At 40.4% G+C, this 26,700-nt stretch overlaps 1 protein-coding gene across 6 annotated transcripts in view; it reads left to right on the top strand.

The window, feature by feature from the left end:
• Positions 1 to 26,700, top strand: part of LOC144498632 (ADP-ribosylation factor GTPase-activating protein 3-like) — a 93,888-nt gene that overhangs the window by 26,695 nt on the left and 40,493 nt on the right. For 4 of the 6 annotated variants that reach the window (XR_013498735.1, XM_078220041.1, XM_078220040.1 and 1 more), the window contains exons 5-15: positions 2,794 to 2,871; positions 4,535 to 4,625; positions 5,235 to 5,294; positions 6,530 to 6,574; positions 7,810 to 7,862; positions 14,147 to 14,292; positions 17,833 to 17,964; positions 20,874 to 20,999; positions 22,219 to 22,350; positions 22,721 to 22,841; positions 24,631 to 24,721. Coding sequence is in view for 5 of the 6 variants with exons in the window: in XM_078220041.1 (XP_078076167.1) it covers positions 2,794 to 2,871; positions 4,535 to 4,625; positions 5,235 to 5,294; positions 6,530 to 6,574; positions 7,810 to 7,862; positions 14,147 to 14,292; positions 17,833 to 17,964; positions 20,874 to 20,999; positions 22,219 to 22,350; positions 22,721 to 22,841; positions 24,631 to 24,721 (1,075 nt within the window). In the remaining variant the exon portion in view is untranslated. The remainder of the gene's footprint in view (positions 1 to 2,793; positions 2,872 to 4,534; positions 4,626 to 5,234; positions 5,295 to 6,529; positions 6,575 to 7,809; positions 7,863 to 14,146; positions 14,293 to 17,832; positions 17,965 to 20,873; positions 21,000 to 22,218; positions 22,351 to 22,720; positions 22,842 to 24,630; positions 24,722 to 26,700) is intronic. The other 2 variants (XM_078220045.1, XM_078220044.1) reach the window with 1 other exon arrangement.

Raw genomic sequence — 26,700 nt, 5'->3', positions numbered from 1 at the left:
CCTCCCCACAAGTGGTGTGGGACCTCCTGCACCACAAGGACTGCAGCGGTCCAAGAAGGCAGCTTATCATCTCTTACTTTAGAACAATTAGGGATGGACAATAAATGCTGGCTTAGCCAGGTGATGCCTGCATCCAGAATTTAAAAAAATTATAGTTCTTGTAACAATTCCAGACAATGGAGATGATATAAATAGTCTGAAATTATAGCACTAAATGTGTAGGAAAGTCAATTCTGAAAGAGGATGTTGGAGTTTACTGTATTAATGCTGTACATGCTAGTTAATATTGTATCTTAATATGGGACCTGTGGCTGCAGTTTGGTTTCCTGACAGGGGGAATGTGTTTACATTGCTGACTCCTGCCAGACTGAAATGTAACTGTTCGCTTTACGCCCACAAAAGTAAGAAATTTAAATTATTAGAAAGTGGAAAAGGTGCATTTCTCTCTAAGCATTTAAATTGAAATCAGGTAGTTTAGAAAATGTGCACAGGTTTCAGTGGATCCCTTTGGCATTTTGTAAACGAGACTTGAGTTCACTGCTTTACATTCCCTTTCAGGGAGTTCCCACTTCACTCTGGAATCAAGCTAGATCCCAACTCGTGAATTACACTGCAAGTTTAGTGGATTTATCATGGCACTAAACTAGCAGTGTAAACGTAACTTATGGAAATTAGGAATGCAACATAAGAACATAAGAACATAAGAAATAGGAGCAGGAGTAGGCCATCTGGCCCTTCGAGCCTGCCCCGCCATTCAACAAGATCATGGCTGATCTGAAGCGAATCAGTTCCACTTACCCGCCTGCTCCCCATAACCCCTAATTCCCTTATCGATCAGAAAACTATCTACCCGTGATTTAAACATATTCAACGAGGAAGCCTCCACCACTTCAATGGGCAGAGAATTCCAGAGATTCACTACCCTCTGAGAGAAGAAGTTCCCCCTCAACTCTGTTCTGAACCGGCCCCCCCCTTATTTTGAGGCTGTGCCCTCTAGTTCTGGTTTCCCTTCTAAGTGGAAAGAATCTCTCCACTTCTACCCTATCCAGCCCCTTCATTATCTTATATGTCTCTATAAGATCACCCCTCATCCTTCTAAACTCCAACGAGTACAGACCCAATCTGTTTAATCTCTCCTCATAAGCCACACCCCTTATCTCCGGTATCAACCTGGTGAACCTTCTCTGCACTCCCTCCAAGGCCAATATATCCTTTCGCAAATAAGGGGACCAAAACTGCACACAGTACTCCAGTTGCGGCCTCACCAGTGCCTTCTACAGTTGCAGCAAGACCTCCCTGCTTTTATATTCTATCCCCCTCGCGATAAAGGCCAACATTCCATTCGCCTTCTTGATCACCTGCTGCACCTGCAGACTGAGTTTTTGCGATTCATGCACAAGGACCCCCAGGTCCCTCTGCACAGTCGCACGATGTAATTTTTCTCCATCGCACTAATTTTCTATAACACCTGTTTATAGAACACCTGTGAGTGACTTGCAGCTTACTTAATGTAAGTTCGTCACCATTTTTTGTGTATGTTGGTTTTCTGCCCCCTTTTTAAAACTAAAATGCTTGTTCCTTTTCCAGTCTTTAATTCCGATGAAGGGTGAACACCAGAAATGCTGTCAATTTTTCTTTTCATTTTATGGATGTTCACTTTCAAGTGTTTTCAGCTTTTATTTTAAAATTAATCACAGTAGACTACTAAAGACTCCTGAAGAAGAGTCATATTGGGCTCGAAGCATTAACTTGTTTCTCCCTCCATAGATGCTGCCTCACCTGCTGAGTTTTTCCAGCATTTTCTGTTTCTATTTTAGAGTTTGAAGGAGATTGTTTGAAAAATTGTTCAGAACCAGATCAGAAACTCCAAGTTATTTTATGAAGTTAGCATTAGGGTGAGCATAAGATGTTTCACTCCAGGTATGATTCGAGTGACCCACTAGGAAGCTTTTATCAAAACAAACTCTCTTTATGAACACAGCTAGAATATAACAAAAATAATTGGAGTAACTTTTACCAATTAAAATACTCAAACATGACACAGTATAATTCTTAACAGCCAATACATTCCAATATATCAATATCCCCATAGACAAGATCCCTTCTTTAGAACCAATTAGCAGAGAAACACCAATATGCTTATGTGACCACTCAATTTCTGGCCTTTTAACACCTCTGGAGAGTGATCTAGACAAATTCATGTCTTCTAATTCTCAACTTTCAGAGAAAGCTCAGCCATTAAACATCAAACTCTCAGAGAAAGAGGCTTATTTCTTGGCAGATTTTCTTGGCAGTCTTCAGATCTCAGACAGAGCAAGAGATATGGAGAAAGCGTCCTTTCTTTAAAGATCCCAAAAAGCAGACTGCCTTGATTTCTCTGTGAAAGCCTAGCTGTATCAAGTCATATGACCTTACCTGTCAGTCAACCTAGTCAAGCCCCGCTCTGAAATATCCCAAAGGAAAACACAGAACGATAGAACCCTACAATAGTTCAGATCTGGACAAACGCTACATCAATTAAGATTGATTACATTGCTGCAGTAACAATACAGTGCTGCTGGATCCAGACAAAATGGCTCTGATAAAATGGAAGGGACTAGTAAACGCACACTGCCACACTGCACAGAAACATGACTAAAGTGCATTTCCTAAAGGCACAGTATCATCACACAATGAATCCTATCAAAACTGGAAAGAAAGAGAAACCCCAAACACAAGTAAAAGCAAATGTTTGTCTTGAACATTAATAGTAAAATTTGATCAGTTATATGTTTTTTTATTTATATGGTTCAGCTGTGGATCGATGATGCAGGAAATCCACCCTTGTCACCTCAGAATAAAGATGACGACTTCTTTGCCTCACATACTACTGTAAGTGTTTAATTTGTTTCATAATGTATCACTATATTTTTAGTGGGGGTAGCAAGGAAAGAATATCATTCAGATTCTTCAGGTTGGATGTTACATCCCAGACTGAAGGAATGCTAGAAACCAGCTGATGACAATGCTTTCAGTGGGTTTGACCAGCTGAACCTAGAAATGGGTAAGAAGTTGATTAAACTGTTGAAAACAGTAGACATTTGTTCGTAGAATTATGTTGAGATGGGAGAAAGTGTTGAGTGGAGTGTTCTAGGGATTTGTATGAGACTACCACAGCTTCTAACTTGTATCTAATCATTTAGAGCAAATAATTTAATGCAATTGATCAAATTCAGTTGACTAGAAAAGGTAAACTAAACCCGAGGATCAGTTTGGGATCTACAAAAGGAGCTAGGCGAAATATGTAACAGAAAATGAATGCATCAGTGCACAATAAACAAAAAATGTGGAAGACACATGCACTCTAATTGTTTAAGGAAGAGCTTCAGAGGCTCCTTGTTGATTGAATATGTTAATCAATCAGCGAAACAGTTAGAATAGTAAACTGCATAGCCAACATAATAGAACTTAAGTCAAAGAAAGTAGTGTTTAAGCATTGTACTCTGTCAGACCATACCTTGAGTTTCCTGTCAAATTCTGCTAACTGAGGCACCAGGTAACATTTTAATTACGAGAGGGAGTACAAGGAAGATTCACAACTCTGATCCCTTGTGTCAAAGGCACAAACTTGAACTTTTCATCCTTTGCAAGGACGTCCAGTTCTGGGGCGTGAAGGCATTGGAGATGGTGCAAAAAAGATTCACAAGAATGGTTCCAGATATGAGGAACTTCAGTAGCATGGATAGTTCGGATAAGCTGGGGCTGTTCTTCAGTGAGAAGAGAAGATTAAGAGCAGATTAGTGGTCTGGACAAAGTCGAAAGAGGAAACTGTTCCCATTGGTGGAATGATCCAGAACCAGAGGACAGCAAGTTAAGGTACTTGGCAAAAGAAGCAATGGCGACATGAGGAAAAACTTTTATGCAGCGAATGGTTAGGAGCTGGAATGTACCACCTGAGAGTATGGTGGAGGCAGGTTCAATTCAAAAGAGAATAAAATAATAAGTGGAAGGGGGGAAAAATTTGGCCATGGGGGAAAAGACATGGGCATAGGATTAGCTGCTCTTGTGGAGAGTTGATATAGGGATGATGGGCTGAATGGCCTCATTCTGTGCTTTAGCTACTCGATTCCCACAAACCTTGCCCGTCTCACCATTGCGGGAAATTCCTTTCTTTGCTGATCTGGAGAGCTGTAGTTTATAGCGTTAGCTTGGCTTTTTTCTTATCCGTGTCTAATCAGAACAGCTAATTTTGTGGCCTTCTGTCACTTTTAGAAAAAACACCATTTAACATGCACTTAAATGCACATGGCTGCCTTTTCTGTTCCCTTTTTTGGTGAAGAAGCCAAACACCCATAAATGTACTCATTTTATTGATCATCATGCTGCTGTGCATCTTGGTTTGTTTTTGGTTTATTATATGAATGTAGATTATTATCATGCTATTTTGTTAAAAGTGAAATTCATTACTCAAAATTCGTTCAATATGCCTTTGATATTGAATTCCTGCCGCATCCCTGCTATGGGAATTTCATGAGAGTTTTGTGTCTTATTCCAGTCAACCAGTGTGAAGTCATCAGATCAAAACTTTGATTCTGCCATTCTAGAGCTATCATCGTCTGAAAAAACACAGCAAGAAGAAAATGAGGGTAAGCTTTGGAGATATCTGTTGGTATAAATTGAAATCTATACAGTTTGTTGGAAGTACTGAACACGCATAAAACTGTCATTGAGGCTCATGGAGTAAAAAGAGGTATTTCAAAGACATTTGTTTATATGTCAATTGTTGATCAATTCATTGACAACGGTCATATTTACAATATTGTGAATAATTTAGAGGTGTCCATTCCATAATTGTAAAGTTCAAAAGTATACAGAAAGAGTATTTTTTTCAAAAGCTGCAAGCATTTTGTATCCCAAACATGCGCAAGCACAAAACCCCTTCATTCTCTCTTTCCTTGGCCTATGATTGCTCTCTTTCCTTGCAATTCAATCAACATCATGTGTTTGGCTTCAGATCAGGATGTCGACACTATGGAATGGTATTCAAAGCATCACCCAGCAAGAACTGCCCTTTATTTAGTTATGAATTGCTGGATTATTAATCCGCACCTTTATATTTCAGATTGTGAAGTTCTGTCAGCTGTTGCAATTAACTGGAAAGACAATAGCTTTATGGCCATTTAGTGCTTGCCAATGATCTGGTTTATGAATTGTTATTCATAACCTATTTGTGCTTTTGAACGTATGTTTTTTAGGTGAGCCTGAACATGGGCCAAATGTCGATTGCCTCAGTGTGTCTCCTAAGGAAGCATTAGGTATGTTGTTTAGCCATTACGGCTTTACTGTAGGAGTGTATTTCTGTACCTGTATAGATTCACAGATAAATATACTGGTAGTTTTGTAAATTAACAGAACAACTGATATTAAATATGTATTTGAATTTTACTCTATATGGGAAATCAGATGTGTGTAATATTCTTAAATGGAAACATGTAAAAGATATTCATAGATTCTTTATTACACTAAAAGCAGAAAATTCCTTAATGACATCAGTGCCATGACGAGGGATTTTGCCTAAGATGTTTCTCTAGTAGTTGTAGGATTTTGTAGAATTCTTTCTCTGCACAAGCCAGGCCTTTTAAGATAGATATCCTGAGTTGGTGTGGGCTGGAGAATGATGTGTTGCTTTTGCGTGCCTCAAATTTGGCTTGGCCTCAGAGCCATTTACTGAAACTAAAATTATTTCAAGAAGTGCAATAATGCTAGACATGGGTATACGATTTTTGTGACCATTGCTAGAAATTGATATTCAACCACCAGTTTATATTTTTCTTACATAATTAACTGGCAAAATATTTTTGGGGAAAGTAAGGTTCCCGGGAAAGCATGAATAATAATGTGGGAAAACTACATTTCTAACTACAAAAGGAGCTTCCATGTTTAGTCCGTGACGTAAAACTTCAAATTGGATTGGCACTGCCCAAAATATTTTGGCTATTTATGTTAATGGACTGAAAATGATGGACTTGTGCTGAATTCCTAATTCCCAGCAGGGTGCCCAAAGCTTTGTGCTACCTATGCTAAAGGTTAGAATTTATCCTAATGAGGCACAAATTAGGGAATAAACACGAGGCTACGCTTGGGACTGTATTTCTTAGATATTTTAAAAACAGGAGATATAAAGATGGATTGAAAGCAAGTTAGCTTCCAGAATTAAGGTAACAGGTTTTGATGTAATGAAAATTGAATATTGCTGAAAATCTGTACACCGCTCATGGATTAAAGCTAATAAAAGTTATGGTATTTACAATCAATATTTTAGTATCAGCATGTTAGAGGTTTTGGGGAAATATGTTCAAATACAGCTGCTCAGTTATGTTGAATTGCATTGTGAATCTTTTCAGTTTCATTTTGAATTTTTGATGTGTAATTTGAAGTTTTAATTTCTGATAAATGCTGTAATGTAGAAAATATGGAACATAGTACATGAGGTAACAAAATGTTTTTTGGCTGTTACTCAGAAATTCTCATTTGTTTTTCCCTATTATAGCTGACTCAATGAGTTTAATTTCTACAGGAGTCACACCTATCAAAGGTGACTGTTAAGGTGTTTGTGATCTACCATTGGCTGCTTCGATTTTCTGAGCCAAAGTGTGCAGATGGACTTGGGCACAATTCCACGAATTGGGAAGAACTACTATTTAACACCACAAAGATTTAATGCATTAAATTAACTTACAGTCTGCTTACCAGTTCTATTTTTTCAAAGTAATCTTTTGGGGGGTAACTGGTTATTTTAACACTTTCCAGCTTGTATTTTGTGCCTGCCCTAATCATTTCAGTCATCACTTGTAGAGTTTATTTATCCAGGTGAATGAATCTCTCACACATTAGCTTTCATTTTTCTTCTCTCTCTCTCTCCCCCCGTCCCCCCACCATCCTCCCCTCCCCTTTTTTCTTTCTTCTCCTCTCTACTTTATTTCTTCATCTTTTCCTCTTTCTCTTTCTCCTCCACTCACCTTGCTGTGTTGAGCTAAGATGGGAAATTGTTTGGCAAAATTAGTAAATGCTTTTACCATTCCTTGATATGTAACATATGGTTTAACCTGACGCCCTCATAGCGGAATAGCAGAAACGTGTAATAGATATCCGTAAATACCACTAACAATAGCTCTGTTATTTTCTCCATTTGCCTCTGTTTCATCAACTTTCAAAAAACCATTTCGATATATGCTTTAATATTTGTAATTAACTTTGCTGGATCATTATTGAAGCAAAGCTTCATTCGTTTGCACAGCGTAATGAGTGATGGTACAGGTTAGCATATCAATATGATTGCTGCTACCCCCCATTACAAACTTTATTTCTCATAGAGGCTGGAAAGAGTTAATTTAATTCACTTATATCATTGTCCTTACGGTTTTCCCACAAAACTAACCGGTGAAATGCTTTTACTTTAAATTTTTTATCTGTAGTAATTTGCATCTTTTAATTTTCGTGCCGATGAGTATTGTTCTTTTTGCACTGTGCTGCTATTGCTTGTGCAAGAAGCTTGTACAGAAAACAACATATTTTTATCGTCAATCTTATAGTCCAAGTTAGTGGTAAAACAAACCTTGAATCCATAATTCAGATGCTGTTCCTTGAGCATTATGTGTAATATGGTAAAGGTGCTATTGCATGGAAATGCATTTTGGAATTGCATAATTTATGATAAAATATCAATTGCAGTACATTTGGCATAATCTGCTTCCTGTGAAATGCATTATTTACCCAAGGTAATGCCTGAGTAGGGAAATATATTAACTCTTGATTTGGATTCGTTGACAGAAGTCAAGTCCTCTATCATAACAAAAAAGAAGCCTGCTGCAGGAAAGAAAATGGTGCGTATGTTAAATTATTTCTATTGTACAATTTTAGGCTTTTAAATGGCTTTGTGATTTAATAGAGCGACTTTATATGTCCATCTTCGAATTCTGTGTTTTCTTTCTCCTTCACACAAAGCCACGTGATAAAACTGCCAATCACACATGTCCTTAACAGCAAAAAGCACAAAAATCATAAACTGAGAACTCTGGTTTATTTCCTGCAAGCTTCTTATCTGTTCTGGGTTGAAGTGTAACATATCTGACTTGTCAAAAGATATAACAGAAAATAAAAGAAGAAAATCATTTCATATAGCATTCTTCTGACTTCGGATCTGATAATTTACAACCAACTGCCAATCTTCACGTTTCTCTCACCAACAGTGTTTGGAGACGTGTCTTTGTGCAATGTGGCCATGGGTTTGCCATAATCATGTGACTTGTGGTGTCATCCTTGGTGTATAAAGACTTGAGAACAGAAGCCATTTCATCCACCATTGGAACATTGTGTCAGGAGTGTGCAGCTGAAATTGAGTGGATTTTAGAACATAAGAAATAGGTCTAGACAATTCTGCCCTTTGAGCCCCTTCCACCATTCAATGAGATCATGGCTGATCATCTACTTTAACACCATTTTTCTGCACTATCCCATTACCCTTGATGTTTTAACATGTATAAACCTATTGATCTCGGTCCTAAACATATGTGATGACTGAGCTTCCACAGCCCTCTAAGTGAAGAAATTCCTCCTCATCTCAGTCCTAAATAACCCGCTGTTTATTTTGAAATTGTGTTGCCTGGTTCTGGACACCCCAACCAGGTGAAAGGTCCTTCCTGCATCTAGTCCATTGAGTCCTGTAACAATTTTGTATATTTGAATGAGGTGACCTTTCATTCTTCTAAACCCCAGAGCATAAAAGCCCAGCCTATTTAATCATTCCTCACAGGACAATCCCAGGAATTAATTTAGTCAACCTGAAAAGACCCATTTATTTCTACTCTGTTTTTGATAGCTGTAAAAAAGTAATTAAAACTTCAGCCTTAGCTTTGTACACAACATTGGTCACTGAATAAATCAGTAAGGCTTTGAATATTCCAGTACCTGCTCCTATGGAGTCAAAGGCAGATTTGAAAATAGATTGGAAATTCTTCTAGTTTCAATGGTAAAACTGTGAAATTATCACAAGAGATGCACAAAACAAATCTGTGAATAGCAATTCTTCTGTCTGTGCTGGGGAAAGAATGCTGCAAGTTATATTGTATCCTCAACCTCACAGGAGCAGTAATGCCTGTCTTTATTAAATTTTAGAGGCCTTAAGGACCCATTTTGAGCCCTCTACTAATGTTACTTAAATGCTGCATGTTCAACACCAGAGCTCTGGAAGAGGTGCTCAATATGTGACTGTATTGAGGTGTCTAACTAAATCTTGAGAGCTTGAGTGGCTTAAGGATGATTGGATCAGAGATGGAATTGTCTTAGGAACAAGAGGTTCTGCCGTAAGAGCACATTTTCTGAGAGAAGATACGCTTACTCTTGAGAGTTATTGATTCATGCAGAAGCTCTGAAGTAGTCAATCGTTAGCTGCAGATGATTGATGGGAGAATTAACGAGGCTTTGCACTCTGCTGAGAGACAGCTCATGCCTTCCAAGCATAAAACAATGGAGAGAAAGAAGAACTATTTGCAGAAGGGCCAAAAAAAAAGTCAAGGCCAGAGTACAAGATGTAAATATTGTGGAGGACTCCCCACAAAAGAAAAGGAAGCATGTCCAGTGTGGGGAAAATAGTGCATTAACTTCAAGAAGCGGAATCACTTTTCAGGAAAGTGTTTTCTTGGAAAGAAGAGAAGTAAGCCGATAAAGCTGGTAGTGGAGAGGTATCAGACGACGAACCTGGTGAATCACTGTACACTCAAGTCTCAAGGAAAAAGTGGTTTGTAACTATTGGAATGATGACTGCAGAAGGAGATCATCAGGTAAATGTGAAGAGTCAGATAGACACCGGTACTCTGTGTAACATCATGAGCGTTGCTGAGCTGTGTGAAGTTTCTCAAGATGGTGACCTGAAAGTGAAGGTAAAGTCAAGGCTATATGATGGAACAAGGCTCACCCAAAGAGGACAAACTAAACTGAGAGCTCAATGCAATTGGAAGAAAGAAGATTTGCAGTTCCAAATAATAGATATTAGTAAAATGCACTCATAACAGCTAAAACAAGTCAAAAGCTCGGACTGGTAACCCTCCATGTACCAGAAGAGGTTTGCAATATTTCACATGGCACCGTGCCATTAACTGCTGAACAAATCCTAAAATATACAAAGATGTTTTCATGGGTCTTAGCTGTCTTCCTGGTGAATATCATCTTGAGAGTGTGATACCAACTCTTCTGAGGAATATTCCAGCTGCACTTAAGCCTGGTCTGAAAGACAAGATAAGAGGGGCTTGAAAAGATGGGAGTGGGCGGCACGGTGGCACAGTGCCTCAGCGCCAGGGGACCCGGGTTCAGTTCCCAGCTTGAGTCTCTATCTATGTGGAGTTTGCATGTTCTCCCCATGTCTGCGTGGGTTTCCTCTGGGTGCTCCGATTTCCTCCCACAGTCTGAAAGATGTGCTGGTTAGGTGACCCGAACAGGCGCCCGAGTGTGGTGACTAGGGGAATTTCACAGTAACTTCATTGCAGTGTTAATGTAAGCTTTACCTGTGCCAAATAAATAAACTTTAAAAAACTTTAAGAGTAATCAAGAAAGTGGCAACTTGTACAGACTGGATTAGCAGCATGGTAACAGTGAAACAACCTGGAAAGCTGGGAGTGTGTATAACTGAATTTCACAGCAACTTCATTGCAGTGTTAATGTAAGCCTACTTGTGACTAATAAATAAATAACGGAAGAACCTCAACAAAGCTTTAAGAGATCGCATTACTCTACCAACCATTAAAGACATTTTGTCGCAACTTGTCAAGGCAAAGGACTTTACTAACCTAGATGCTAAGGATGGATACTGGCAAGTAAAGTTGAATGAAAGCAGTAGTATCCTGACTGCATTCTTATGCCTTTTAGATGATAGTTGTGCATGCTGTATGGTATTTCTACTGCTTAGGAAGAGCATCTACATCAACAGCACAAGATAATTAATGATCTTTAAGGGGTGGAAATGATCGTGGATGATCTACTAGTCTATGGATGTGGAGATATGATGAAAAAAACCATTGCAAACCACCATCATCATCATCATCTGCTGAGACTGCTCGAGAGAGCTCGCCAGATGAAGCTGAATAGAAAAAGCTGCAACTGAAGTCAAGTGCATAGGTCATAAACTGACAACAAAAGGGAGTTTGTCCTGACCCTGATAAATTAAGAGCTGTAGCAGAGATTCAGCAACCAACAGATATGAAGGTGGTGCAATGATTTCTAATTTGTCATCAGAATGTCAACTTCTCACTGCAAAGGATATCCAGTGGTATTGGGCACAGTACAAGCAGCTTTTGCTCACATCAACAATGCCAGTGCTGAAGGACTGTGCTATTAACGATGAGGTCACCCTGCAGTGAGAGGCCAGCGAGACAAATCTTGGAGCAACCTTCATGCAGCAAGGACATCCAGCTATGTTTGTATCCAAAGTGTTAATGCAAACTGAACAATGCTATGCACAGATTGGGAAACAGTGCCTGGCTATTGGCTTTGCTTATAAATATTTTAATCAGTTCCTGTTTGGGAGAGAGAAAGTGATGGTGGAATCTGACCATAAGCCACTTCACATGACTTATTTCTCCTCCAAAGCATCTGCAAAGGATTTTACTTTGCTTGCAGAGATATCATTTGGAAGTCAAGTGCAAGGAGGACAAACAGATGTACGTCACTGACACACTATCAAGAACTGCACTCCCTTTGAAGAAAGTTGTTGCTGCTAGTACAGAGCGTGAAATCTTCCAGATTCAATGTGATGCAACATCATGACGTTCTGTGGAAGTCACCAATGCAGCTGAAACAATGATTCTGATAGACAAATGTCTTGCTTAGATTATGATGTGGAGATGCCGGCATTGGAGTGGGGTAGTCACAGTAAGAAGTCTCACGACACCAGGAACAGATTTATTTTGTAGCACGAGCTTTCGGAGTGGTGCCAAATAAACCTGTTGGACTTTAACCTGGTGTTGTGAGACTTCTTACCGTTGCTTAGATTAAGCAAACTACGTAAGAAGATGCAAATCTTCAAATGCTGCAGTAGGTAGTGATGAAATGATGGCCAGAAACCACTAAGGACACACTTATCGTTATGAGAGGAAGTGATTGCCCAAGGTGATACCGTGTACAAGGATGTTGTCATCCCTGAGGAGATGAGGAAAGAGATGTTGAAACCACCCAGGAATTGAGTCTAGTCTGAGGAAGAGAACTGCTCTACTGGCTGATGATAAGCAATGAGATCAAGGACCATATTATTCAGTATAGTACTTTTAATGAATAACAAGCTAAGCAACCAAAAGAGCTGCTCATGATTCATGACATCCCAGACAACGGATAAAACTTCGAATAGACCTCTCTCTTTGGAAGTGACTATCTCATCACCACCAATTGCAATTCAGACTACTGATAGTTAGACAAGCTGATATCAATGACTACCGGTGAGATTGTAGAATGCCTGAAAACACACCTTCGTCGTTATTGCATTCCTGACATTTTGATGAATGACAATGGTCCTCAGTTCATGAGTGAAGAATTCAAGCACTTCATAAATTAACGGAGATAATTCAACGCTAAATTTCACCTCCGCATTATCCCCAGTTAAATGGGAAGGCTGAAGCAGCAGTGAAAATTGCCAATGAGATTATCAGAAAATTGAGTAGATCCAGCACAGCTGTGCACAAAGAGAAACACACCCACCGAAGGCATGGAAAGTAGTCGAACTGTACGACCAATTTCATGCTGCATCTAGACTACTCTTCCAATAGCTAAAACATTGCTAAAGTCGGAAGTAGTAGTAAGAGTGAATGTCAAGATCGTGATCAAGCCAAATTTCATTTTGAGAAAGCTGCCAAATCATTGCCAGAACTGAGAATTGGATAACAAATCAGAAGTAAACATTCAACACCCTCAACAAAGGTCAACCCACTTGGCAACCTGGAACTGCGTAGAGAAATTGTCACTTTGATTGTAGGCAGTGAAAATGACCGACCAAGCACATAGGCTGGAACTCTACCACCTTGCTCGCCACGGAATCAGTGCGGGCAAGGGTCCGACAAAGGAAATCACTGTTGATCTTGGGCGGACATTTTTGGTCATAGTTGTAATTGCAGAAACATACATCCGACTGGAGAAGCCGCTCCTTCACAGAAGACAGCTGATGAGGAAGATGACTTCACCAATCGCTCAGGGAACTGAACTATCATAAGTCAGAGATCAACTGTTACCCAACAAAGGCAACGGATCTGCAGCAACAATTTACCACAGCAACAACACTTGTCATGGCACAAAATTCCCCAAAGAGGCATCGGCAGCACAGAAACAATATAACCAAATACACAAACATACACAAATACCAGACAACCGGCCAATTACAAACAGTACACATCCCATTAGAAGATCTGAATGCTTTAAAAATGCGTGCATAGGGACAGACAAAAGTACATCATACTGAAATGCGTAGCTTTCTGTACATAACGTGATTACTTTCATTACAGACCATGCATTTCTGACTTGCAACTACAAATAATTGTGTATGCAGGTTGTTTATGTTATGAAAAGGGAGATGTTTTTGAAAATTGAAGTGAGTGACTTTATGAAATCTGTCCTTAGGCTTGTGATAGTACATGTACCTTCTGATTTTATCCTTGGTGTATAGCAGCTTGAGAGCAAATGGCATTTCATCCACCACTCGAAATAAAGTGTTGAATTTTTCATTAACCTCAGGATGCCTCTTTACAGGAATTAGACTCTGGTTAACAGTACCCGAATAACAAACTAATCCATTACATCGTATAAATTTCATCAATATAAAACAGTTGGGAAATCTATATGCAGCTGTATGTGTACTTACTAATTTAAATAAATGCATGTGTTAATTTTTACGTTGGGTATCTGCAATCATGTGCAGCTGAATCAGTTAAGACACACTCCTTTGTATTAAGCTTTTTCATTTTTTGCATGGTGCTTGTGCGAAATAAGCCCACTGTTATCTCAGTCACACTCCTAATTCAAAACTTTAAATGAGTCAACTTGATCAAAAGAGAGAAAAAGTTAGTTGTAAAAGATGCTTGTTAAAAGAAGTATCAGATTCCATTAATTGTACTTTCTTCCCATTGTTCAACAGTTAGGTGCGAAGAAGGCTGGTTTGGGAGCACAGAAAGTGACTAGCCATAGCTTCAATGAAATTGATAAACAGGCTCAGGCTGCTGATCGAATGAAAGAACAAGAGGATTTGCACAACAAGAAGAAGCTTGAGAAGGATGAATCGATGTATGTAGATTTTCTTTCTGTGTACAATATACCAATTAAATATAAGAATTATTTCTTATATATCAATGTGATTACAGCACACCAGCCTTTTAAAAATGCACTTATGTAGTGCCTTTCATGATGGCTGTCTGAAAGTGTTTTGGGAACGCAATAGCTAATTTATGCACAGTGAACTCCCACAAACAACAACGAGATAATGATTAGATAATCTGTTTTACATTATTTTGATTGAGGGATAAATATTGCCCAGGACACCAGGGATAGCTCCCCTGTTTATCGAAACTGCCATAGGAATTGTGGAATCCTCTTTCCCAGATAGTGGCGGAGGCTGTGTCATTGAATTGATTCAAGGTTGAGTTATACATTTTGGTTTAAAGATGAGGGACTCGATGGTGATGGGAGCAGGCTGGAAAGTAGAGTTGTGACCACATAGGCTCTTTTGTGTCCATCTGAGAGGGTAGACTGGGCCTTGGTATATTGTCTCATGTCAATTACAGCACCTCCAAAGTGCAACATTCCTTCAATACTTTACTGCAGATGGGGAAAATGGGTTAAAAGGTAAAATGGAAGAGAAGCAGTGGCATTTAAAGAGATATTTCATAACTCCAATGTAGATATATTTCATTGAGATGGAAAGACAATGGCCAAAATTCTCGCAGAAAATTTCTAAGTCCCCAATTCGCGTGACTTTCAGAATGAATCTCTCTCACTCTGTTCATCGCGCAGTGTCTCAGCGGGATTCCCTCTGGAAATTAAGGGGCAGGGCTTATTCTCACCCAGAGGCTGGCAGCATAGTGCTGAGCGGGTCACTGCACATGCGGCGATCTGTCAGCGCCAGGATTGGTGCATGCGCAGTGGGTCTGCGTTACTGCCCTCCTGATCTCTGGCCAGCCCCACAACCCCCCATCGTTGGCCTTGCATAGCCCCCCACCCCTTGATCACAGGCCTACCCTACCTCCCCAGGGCCAGCCCCGATGTCCCCCTGGGGCCGAGGTGGACCCCTGACCACCTGGGGTGGCCTCGATGGCCTCTGTTCCTTCCAGTGGGGTCGGGCCGCCTGTTCCCCGTTCATGGGGAGCAGTTGTAAACTCCACTGGAGTGACCCAGTCCTGGCGGGTGGGGGTGGGGTGGAAATGCTATCAGGCTTGGAGACTTCAGTCCCAGGCACGCTAATGATACGGAAATGAAGATTTCCATATTGTAATCAGCTCCGCGCCGAAAATTGGGAGCGGAGATGATGACACTGGAAATCCTCAGCTGGGAGATGCGCAGAGGCCGTGACGCCCAGCGGGAAGAGCAGCGCAGTGGGTTGGGAGAATCACCCCAATAAGATTTGATTTGATTTATTATTGTCACATGTATTAATATACAGTGAAAAGTATTTCTTGCGCGCTATACAGAGAAAGCATACCGTTCATAGAAAAGGAAAGGGGAGGGTGCAGAATGTAGTGTTAGAGTCATAGCTAGGGTGTAGAGAAAGATCAGCTTAATATAAGGCAAGTCCATTCAAAGTCTGATGGCCCAAGTTTACCATAGCCAAATTTGCTTACCAAGACATAAAAATAGGCATGAAAGCAAGTTATGAGGAGGACACGAAGATTCTGTAAAAGGATAGAGGTGAGTGGGCAAACATTTAGCAGATGGAATATAATGTATGAAAATGTGAGATTGTCCACATTGGCAGGAGGAATAGAAAAGCAGAATGTTATTTAAATGGAGGGATACAATAGAATGTTGCAGTGTAGAGGGATCCGGGTGTCTTTGTGTATGAATGACAAAACATTGGCATGTAGGTAATGCGACTAATTAGGAAGGCAAATTGAATGGTATTCAAAAGAGGAAGTGCAGAAGTCTTGTACAGTGGTATAGGGTTTTGGAGAGATTACACCTATAGTATTGTGAGCAGTTTTGGTCTCCTTACTGAAGGAAGCATTAGAAGCAGTTCTAAGAAGGTTCTTGATTCCAAGGATGAAGGGTTGTTTTATGAGGAAAGGTTGAGCAGGCTGTGTCTATACTCATTGGAGTCTAGAAGAATGAAAGGTGATGTACAAAATTCTGAGCGGGGCTTGACGGTAAATGCTGAAAGGGTGTTAACTCCGAGTGTGGGAATCTAGAACAGTTTTTTAAAAAATGGTCTCCCATTTACAACTGAAATGAGGAGGAATTGTGTCTCTCTGAGGGCTGTTAATCTTTGGAATTCTCTTCCCCAGAGAGCAGTGAAGATTCGGTCAATGAAGACATTCAAGGCTAAATTAGACAGATTTTTCATCTACAAGGGAGTCGAGGATTACGGGGGCTGGCAGGAACGTGGCATTAAGCCACAATCAGATCAGCCATGGTTTTATTAAATAGTGAAGCAGACTTAGGAGCAGGAGTAGGCCATTCAGCTCTATTTCTTCTGATCCTACGAAGTAAAGAAACAAAAGATGGGTCCAGAGAAGTGTAAATGGCAGAATAATGAATAGCTGCCAAACTAAAAACAAGTAAATTAAGACAAATACATGCAAATAAAAGGGGAGAAAATTGAGGGGGCTCCAGTGATTGATGTGGGCAGAGGTTAAGATCTAAAATTATTGAAGTCAGTGATTCCTGAAGCTGTAAAGTGCCGAATCGAAGTCCCTTGAGCTTATTGGAACAGTGCCATAGGTCAAGAACAGAGATGCCAGCATGAGAGCAAGGTGGAGAATTAAAATGACAGATGACAAAGCTGGAGGACATGCTTGAAGACTGAACAGTGTTCCACATAGCAATCACCAAATCTGCATTTGGTTGCGGTGGTAACATGCAAGCTGGAGAAGTGGTGAGCAGACGGGTCAGTAGCTGGAGGCCCAAGAGCGAATAGGAGAGTTGAGGAGTGGAAGAGGCCTCTCCAACATGGTGCCATTTGGACCCAGCAACCCAAAATCACACCTGGGTGCAGAATGACAATGCAAACTCACAATGCTAAACAGGAATACTAGCCAAATAAAAACACACCATGAAATCAAAATGACTCAAAAAAGATTAAACAACTTAAAAAGGACAATTTAAAGCAACAGCTTACTGTATCATGAAAGTAAATTGTGCAGTAGCCTGTTAAATATGACATATCATTGAATTAATTGAGATTGTTAGCCAGCAGTGCTGATATCCGCACACTGTGTACAGAGGATTTGTCTTTGGTGTGGGGCTATGAATATAGTAATGATCTCTCAAAGCATTGTGAGATCAGCATGCCTCAAGACAAGTTTGTCATGTACAATGTTGTGTTGTATCAGAGGTTATGTCTGACTGAGACCAACTAAGATGATTTTAGTAATTGTTTCGAAGAAATAAGATGACAAAGACATAATTTCATTCAGTTGCAATTTTTGAATGTTGCATGGTGATTTGCAGTGAAGTAGCTTGAATATATTGGACAATTAATTGTGTTCATTTTCCCATTCTGGAATGTAGCATAATGTGGATTCTGTTGTTGTATTGAAATAGACTTTCAAATGTTCAGTTGGTTAAATATGTTTTCAAAGTAGCAAATGTAAGCAAAGACATTTTCTGTTACAGAGTTTCATCTCTTCGCCTTGCATACCAAGACCTAGAAATACAAAGAAAGAAGGATGATGAGAAATTGAAAAAAATGGAAGGCAAAAAGAAGGAACAAGCAGAGCGACTGGGCATGGGCTTCAGCAGCAGAGCGTAAGCGACTTGTGCTATTACACTGCTTATTTGTGAGGAGGGAGGTAATGGGTAGCAAAGAACATTTAAATGTGATTGTATAATTTTGAACTGAATCACTGAACAATAAATTTTGGACTTGCATGGAAAATCCAGAACTTCTGCTATTCAGTTAAGGGAAGAGCTATTCTCACGGGGATGGACAATTATGGGATAAGAGTACACCACGTTGGGTTACTCACGTGTCTTGCAGCATGTGATCCAAGTGCAGTAGACACCTAACGACATCACTTGCCTACCCTAGCAGGTGAGAATGGTGCTCAGGATGGGCAAGAACAAAATAAGGAGCAATGAGAATTTGTAAATGTAAATAACTAATTGCTGCCTTGCTCCCCCACTGTGTTTGGCCTTTCGTATAACCTTCCTTGTACGCACAATAACAAGTCCAAAGAATAGTATTGTGGTCAGATTTTCTATTAACATCTAAGCTTCAATAAATATCTTCTATTTGATTTCAAATAGAGTGATCTATTACTTTGTTTTGATTTAAAACAATCAGCCATGATCTTATTGAATGGTAGAACAGGCTCAAGGGGCCAAATAGCCTATTACTCATAATTCTTATGTACATATTCTTATTAACAGACAGGATATTGTATGTTTTACTTCAGAAGTGATGGGAGGTGCTAACCTGTAAAATATTTGGTTTATTTACAAAGCAGCATTGTTGTTTTGTTTTACTCAGCAGTTCTCCAAATTAACAATTCATACATTTTCCGGTAGTTATAGTAATATAGTTCAAATATCCCTTTTCGTTGCACTCAATTTCACATTATCCCACTATGGGTTAATCACATTGTAATAACTGCATTACTAGCTTAAAATAAGTAGAAAATAGTTTTGATACTTGGACCTCTGAACCACAGCTTTGAGTCATGAAATGTTGTATAAACCTGTCTGGTTCACAAATGCCCTTTAGGGAAGGAAATCTGCCATCCTTACCTGGTTTGGCCTACATGTGACTCCAGACCTACAGCAACGTGGTTAACTCTCAACTGCCCTCTGAAATGGCCTAGCAAGCCACTCAGTTCAAGGGCAATTTGACATGGGGGACAAATGCTGGCCTCGCCAATGATGCCCACATCCCATAAAGAGCTTTTTAAAAAGTGGAAGCTACCTATGTAACTGTATTATGCTGTAATTATACTCTCCAGCTATTGGAGATTTGTAGTGCTTCACTTTTGCTCCTCAGCTGCACTGCGGGATACTCCTATTCTCAAACCAACTTCTATTTCCTGAATGTAGTGTCAATTGTGATATTTAACTAAGGAGTATCAAATATTAAATAAAAATAAGGGCAGAACGTATGACTTTTAAGTAAGCACTAAATTATATCTGGTCACTCTGCTCTAGCTGTCCCTAGCCCCCTCATCCGGAATAAAACAAGTGCTAGAAAATCTCAGCAGATCTGGTAGCATCTGCAGAGAGAGAGAAACATTTCGAGCAAAATATGATTCCTTCGGAACTGAAGGGAGGTAGAAATATGATGGATTTTAGGCTGCTGAGAGGAGATGTAGGAAAACAAAAGAGGGGGTTTCAAATAGGTTACCTGAGATGCTTAAAGGATAGAAGGGGTTAAATAACAAACATGACATGGGACAAAAGGGAGTGGTAATGGTTGTAGTAGAGAAATAAAGCATTGGTTCAGAATGAATGTTAATGGCAGAATAATGAAAGCAAAAAACATCAAAACAAGATACAAACTTGCACTTTTTTGGGGAGTGTGCGGAAGAATCAAAATGGAGGATGGAGTTCATGGCCTGAAGTTGCTGAACTCAATGGTGAAACCAGAAACCCAAGTGGGAGATGAGGGGTCGTTCCTCAACTTACATTGAGCCTTACTGTAACAGTGCAGAACGTCAAGGACAGAAGAGCGAGATCAAGATTGTGAATTAAAATGGCAAGCAACCTGAAGCTTGGGATCAAAACAGAAAATGCTGGAAAATCTCAGCAGGCCTGGCAGCATCTGTAAGGAGAGAAAAGAGCTGACGTTTTGAGTCCAGATGACCCTTTGCCAAAGCTTTGACAAAGGGTCATCTGGACTCGAAACGTCAGCTCTTTTCTCTCCTTACAGATGCTGCCAGGCCTGCTGAGATTTTCCAGTGTTTTCTCTTTTAGTTTCAGATTCCAGCATCCGCAGTAATTTGCTTTCATCCAGAAGCTTGGGATCATGCTAGTGGACTGAGTGGAGTTGTTCCCAGTCTGTTGTTGGTCTTCCCAGTATAGAGGAGACCACGTTTTGAGCAGTATATGCAGAATACTAAATTGGAAGAAGCACAAGTAAATTGCTGCTTCACTTGGAAGGAGTGTTTGGGGTCTTGGGACAGTGGGGAGAGAAGTTGCATGGGATGGTGTTGGGTGTGATATAGGAATGGACTAGGGTATTGCGGAGGGAACAGTGTTTTTAGAATGCTGATGGGGAGGAGAAGGGAGGATGTGTTTGAAGGTGACATCCTGCTAGAGGTAGCAGATATGGCATGGCTGATCCTTTGTGGAGCTTATGAGATGGAAAATGAGGGCAAAGGGAACCCTATTGCAGTTCTGGGATGGAGAGCAAGGGGTAAGAGCCACAGATCCAAGATTGGCTGAGGACTTCCTTTGTTCTTGGCTTTCTATGTGGTGATTGAGTAGTATGTTGAAATTCTGCCAATATCCTATACTCACATGGTAAACATGTTGGAACAGGTTTATTTGCAATGTATTTCAATTATGTTGCAAAGCTTTGTGACTGAATCTAGATGTTAATGTTTTCTTAACATTGTGAAGTTGCTTATCAGTTCTTGTCAGTCAGGTGCTAAATGTAATAAAATAAAGCTTTGTGTTATGCCATCTTATAATGTTTTCCTTTTTCTTGCCTTTATTCCTTGTAGTGGAGTTTCCCATTCTGTATTATCAGATATGCAGACAATAGAACAAGAGACACCCACCATTGCAAAATCATCCAGGAGAAAATATGAAGATGATGAAGAACCTGCATTTACTACTTCTCAGTCCAGGTAATTGAAGTGTCTTCCTATGTTAGATCCTGAAATGGAGTGTTGCAATGTATTTTGGGGGGGGGGGGGGGGGGGTTAGATTTTAGAAATGTATAAAGGTTGCCGCTGCCACAGGTCATTTCCTCAGCAAAACACTGAAGGATGCAAGAACCTGAAGTTGCTTTATTAGCAATGTAAATCATTAAATGGATCCTAAAGGTTTTCCTGAATAATTCATAGTTTTATTAATATTGTTCCCTTTGAACATTGGAACATTTCTGTCATGGAATAAACAAAAAGAAATCAGTTTCTCCTGGAGGCGACACAGTGCATAGCACTGCTGCCTCACAGCACCAGAGACCCGAGTTCGATTCCAGCCTCGGGTGACTGTGTAGTGTTTGCATGTTCTCCCCGTGCTTGCGTGGGTTTCCTCCCACAGTCCAAAGATGTGCATGTTAGGTGGATTGTCCACGCAAAATTGTCCCTTAGTGTCCAAAGATGTGTAGGTTAGGGGGATTACTGCGGTAAGTGTGTGGGGCTTCGGGGATAGGGATGGAGGTGGACCTGAGTAAGATGCTCTTTCAGAGAGGGTTGGTGCAGACTTAATGGGCTGAATGGCCTCCTTCTACACTAGGAATTCTATGAAAAGTGATTTTGATAGAGCATAGGGAAGTGACCCTGTGTTGTGTTTGTTGATGCTGTTCCTAGAGACATTTTAAGAGCACAGATCAGTCCTTCCCCCGCCACAGCACCCTCTCCCTTCGTCCCCCCACCCCACCCCCAGTGCCCTTCCCCCTGCCACATTTTTGGGGACTTGTGGGTGAGTATTGTAGGTTTGAGAATTGTTGAGTGGGGAGTGAGCATTGTTGGGAGGCGTGGGTGAGCATTCTTGGAGTGTGGCTTTGGGTGCAACTGGTGACAGGGTTGCCACTGTGCTTTACTCCAGCTGATTATGAAGAGCCACACCTTTCAACTAGACATTGTCTGAAATTTAGTTCCTTTTGTACCTTAGTGCTTTTTTGAAAGTGATATTTTATTGTCATTATGCTGACTGTCTTTAATTTATAGCAGTGCTGATGGTGACTGCATTAAGTATGGATATGGGAGAATAATTGGGTGGTGGGGGGTGGATAGGGATGGCACAAACAGAAGTATTAGTTAATGCATCCAAAATCCATTCTGAAGATTAAATATTTTGAGAGACTGACTTTCCCCATTTCCTCCTATCCCAACCCTTTAGGTATTTCGATGATCCACTGGACATGGGAGGTACATTTTCAAAATGGGATGATAATAGTGACTCCTTTTGGAAAATGGAAAGCAGCAGTAGAGAGAAAGATGTATTTACTTCAAAGATGTCATTAAATGACGGGTATAACTTCTAATGAAATCCTATTTGCTGTTTTGCCTCATTGCTGAATGGAACTGCTTGCTTTCAATAGATTAAATAATATTTTAAATTTTGTTTTACACAAATCCATTTAGGATTGGCACTCAAATGTATTTGGATTTAGCGTCAATGTATCTTTTGTTTTAGCTTGTACATTATTATATTTCCATGTTATTTTTGACCAACATATTTGCTAGCAAATTATTTGCTATGTTACTGTTCGATTGTAATTCTGTACTTCATTAGTTTATGCACGTTACGTTTTCCACCTAAAGTGAACTCTAAAAACGTTTACACGAGCGGCTTGTGATGCCGGTTGATGCAAGTTTTAATTTTTACGCCATCTTTTCAGGCCTGCTCGCCGTAAACCAGAATTAGATTATGTAGTGGTTTCTGAGGATGCACAGAGGAAATTTGGCAATGTCAAAGCCATTTCTTCCGATATGTACTTTGGAAAACAGGATTCTGCAGAGGTGGGTGTTTCATCATTTTCTAAATCAATCATCGGTTTTGTTAGCTGGCTAGTTTTGTTAGCTGGCTAGTTTTGTTAGCTGGCTAGTTTTGTTAGCTGGCTAGTTTTGTTAGCTGGCTAGTTTTGTTAGCTGGCTAGTTTTGTTAGCTGGCTAGTTTTGTTAGCTGGCTAGTTTTGTTAGCTGGCTAGTTTTGTTAGCTGGCTAGTTTTGTTAGTTGGGCTAGCTGGCTAGGTGCACTAGCTGGCTACTATCGGTTCAGATATATACAGCCTTTAACACCAGCAATATGAAAAAGTAACATTTCTCTGCTGGATGAATGCCTGCCACCACAGATTTCCGCTGTGCAGAACAAATTAACCAATTTCTCAGTAATGAAATGGAGCTGTGAGACCTGTTGTGAACTGTGTGCAGTGGTGTTTTCGGAAATATACTGACTTGGACAATCAATGACCATACGTACAAGCCATTCTTGTTGAAATGATGGAGCTTTCAGATGCACCTTAGCACCAAATAGAAAATTTAATTGGTTGCTGTACCTTGAATGGAAATTGTTATTGGTGCTAGTAGAGACATTAATAAACAGAATGTGGTCTCTACTTAGAATGTAATATTTTTGTAAATGTATTACATATTAACATATTATAAATAAGTTCTCATTTGTCATTTGAAAAGGAGATTACATTATCTTTGGAAATTCAGTGTCACAGTCATTATTTTTCACATCAAGAGCCTGGGCTTTTCTTTTTGCCATCTGCAAAGATGCTGTTAAAACAGCCTGAGCCCATAATGTGGCTCCATAGTGAAAAGCCGCATTACTCAGTAGCCATAAGGAGAACCGGTGCAGCGAGCTGAGATATTTCTTCAAAGGTTGAGATTTTAGCTAGTCTATTAAGAGATTTTTTTATCTAATCAAGTGTCTCGTGCCGAAAGTACTTGATACTTAAACTGTGAAATATTTATGTAGTCGATCCATCTCCTCATTGATCCTTGTTCCAGGGTTGGAGTGGAAGGAAGATACAACTTAACCTTTTGTTAATAGTTAAAGTCCACTGTGGCAAATAAACCCTTACACCACTCCATCGAGAAGAATTTCTTTGGAGAAAGGACAATTATTTTAATAAATATTTCACAAGATTGTTCTTAGGATTTTGTATCAAGAAAATATTCTGTAATTCCAGTGTGATGTCACATCACACAAATATGAACCTGTTATGGGGGGGGTTTCACTGGGAGCACAAAGGTAAGTATAACCCCCTCCGGGGGACGAAGGACATGGCCCAACAATGCCCCTTGGCAAGGTGCCACCCCAGCAGAAGGGGCTGATGTTTGGGGGGGCGAAGTGGGGGGGGGTCCAAGTTATAGCTTGCTGCCATCAGGGTGTGGGGATGGTCCCCTGAGGCTTCTATGGTGGGGTGGGAGAATGTTGTTTGGCCTCTGTGGTGGGGTGGGGGGAAGTTGATTGCAGTTTTGATCGGGGCGCCCTTTAAAGATGGCTGCCCCATCTCTGAGCAGCCGGGTTTTGCTGACGTGTTTAAGCCCCGCCCTCAGCTTTGACGATGTGAACCACTTCCCCGTGATTTTCTTTTTGGCAGAGTGTTGTAGAATCTGGAGAGAAAACCAACCAGTTTCTCTGGGGAGAAGCACCCCAGGGCCAGGTTTCTCTCCAGAAACAGTGCTCTGCAATTTTTTGATAAGATTTCACCCGGTATGTTTTAAGTCCTGTTTTAATAATTAATTGTGAACAAGGCCTCAAAAACCTTCTTTTAACTTTGGGATGCATTGTCTGCAGTATGAAGCCAAAACCCGTCTGGAACGATTTTCAGGAAGTTCATCAATCAGTTCAGCTGATCTATTTGATGGTGAAAGGAGACAAACACCAGGTAAGAGGCCAGCCAATGCATGAAGACCGGAGGAAAACTATCTCTAAAACTGAGTATGCACGTAAACTGAGCACAGTACTATGTCATGACTATTTTCTATCTTTCCCGCTACAAAGATTTCATACCTCATCTCCGTTTTTTCTTAGAAAGAATCTTAGAATCTTAGAAACCCTACAGCACAGAAAGAGGCCATTCGGCACATCGAGTCTGCACCGACCACAATCCCACCCAGGCCCTACCCCCATATCCCGAGATATTTACCCACTAATCCCTCTAACCTACGCATCCCAGGACACTAAGGGCAATTTTAGCATGGCCAATCAACCTAACCCGCACATCTTTGGACTGTGGGAGGAAACCGGAGCACCCGGAGGAAACCCACGCAGACACGAGGAGAATGTGCAAACTCCACACAGACAGTGACCCAAGCCGGGAATCGAACCCAGGTCCCTGGAGCTGTGAAGCAGCAGTGCTAACCACTGTGCTACCGTGCCGTTTTTCTTATGCAAGGTTTGCTTGGTTACACTTTAGTATTTGTATACCAGTGGTTAGTCGACCAGAATGCTGAGAAAGGGCTTTTTAGCTTAAAACCAGTGATGGTGATGTGCTGCCTCCCTGTGTCCCTGATAATTATCAGGTCTATTTTTCTTCCATCAAGTTCCTGAATTGCTGCTGCTTCTCTCAACTTCAGCTAAACAAATGATATCTACCTGTCTTGCATCATTATGTTAAAAATGTTACGTGTGCCCACATTTACCCCTTCAAACCACAGTTCTCTCAAATTTAATTCTGGACATTTTTCTTCATGCTAACTTCTTTTGCAGCAGAGGTACATGCAAGCCAATTGTTTACTAGGAAACAACATCATGGGAGACATGCTAAGTAGTAATATAAAGGTGGTATGTGAGGTCACATGTTCCTGTGTCAATAGTCCAGTCACATTTGACTCTAAACCAATTTAACCCACTTTTTATGTCCTTATAAATAGATGTAAAATTATTTGGACAGGCTGAGTGAGTGGGCATATGCATGGCAAGTGCAGTATAATGTGGATAAATGTAAGATTATCCACTTCGGTAGCAAAAATAGGAAGGCTGATTATTATTTGAATGGGTGTAAATTGAGAGGGGTGGATACTCAGCGAGACCTTGGTGTCCTCATGCATCAGTCGCTGAAAGTAAGCGTGCATGTTTAGCAGGCAGTAATGAAGGCAATTGATATGTTGGCCTTCATCGCGAGAGGATTTGAATATGGGTATGGGATGTTTTACTGCAATTGTGTAGGGCATTGATGAGGCCACACCTGGAGTATTGTGTGCAGTTTTGGTGTCCTTATCTAAGAAAGATTGTCTTTGCTACAGAGGGAGTACAGCAAAGGTTTACCAGGCTGATTCCTGGGACGGCAGGTCTATCATATGAGGCGAAACTAAGTCGGTTAGGATTATATTCGTTGGAGGTTAGAAGAGTGAGAGGGGATCTCATAGAAACTTATAAAATTCTAACAGGATTAGACAGGGTAGATTCAGAAAGAATGTTCCTGATAATGGAGAAGTCCAGAACTAGGGGTCTTGAGGATAAGGGGTAAACCTTTTAGGATTGAGGTGAGGAGAAACTTCTTCACCTAGTGAGTGGCGAATCTGTGGAATTTACTCCACAAAAAGTAGTTGAAGCCAAAATATTGTGTGATTTCAAGAAAGAATTGGATATATCTCTTGGGGCTAAAGGGATCAAGGAATAGGGAGTAAGGCGGGGTCAGCATATTGAATTTGATGATCAGCCATGATCATAATGAATGGCAGAGCAGGCTCGAAGGGCCGAATGGCCTACTCCTGCTTCTAGTTTCTATGTATGTTTGTATTTTGCTGGATTAAACTGGCTTTGAATTTAGCATTGCCAACATTTGAATCAAGTTTTTTAAGGGGAGTTCTATTTTGATGTGTTCTTCCAGTTATACAATTCACTAATCAGCACACTGAGGAT

The sequence above is a fragment of the Mustelus asterias genome, chromosome 9 (genome assembly GCF_964213995.1).
Source record: "Mustelus asterias chromosome 9, sMusAst1.hap1.1, whole genome shotgun sequence".
NCBI lineage: Eukaryota > Metazoa > Chordata > Chondrichthyes > Carcharhiniformes > Triakidae > Mustelus > Mustelus asterias.
This window is presented reverse-complemented; position numbering and strand designations above follow the sequence as displayed.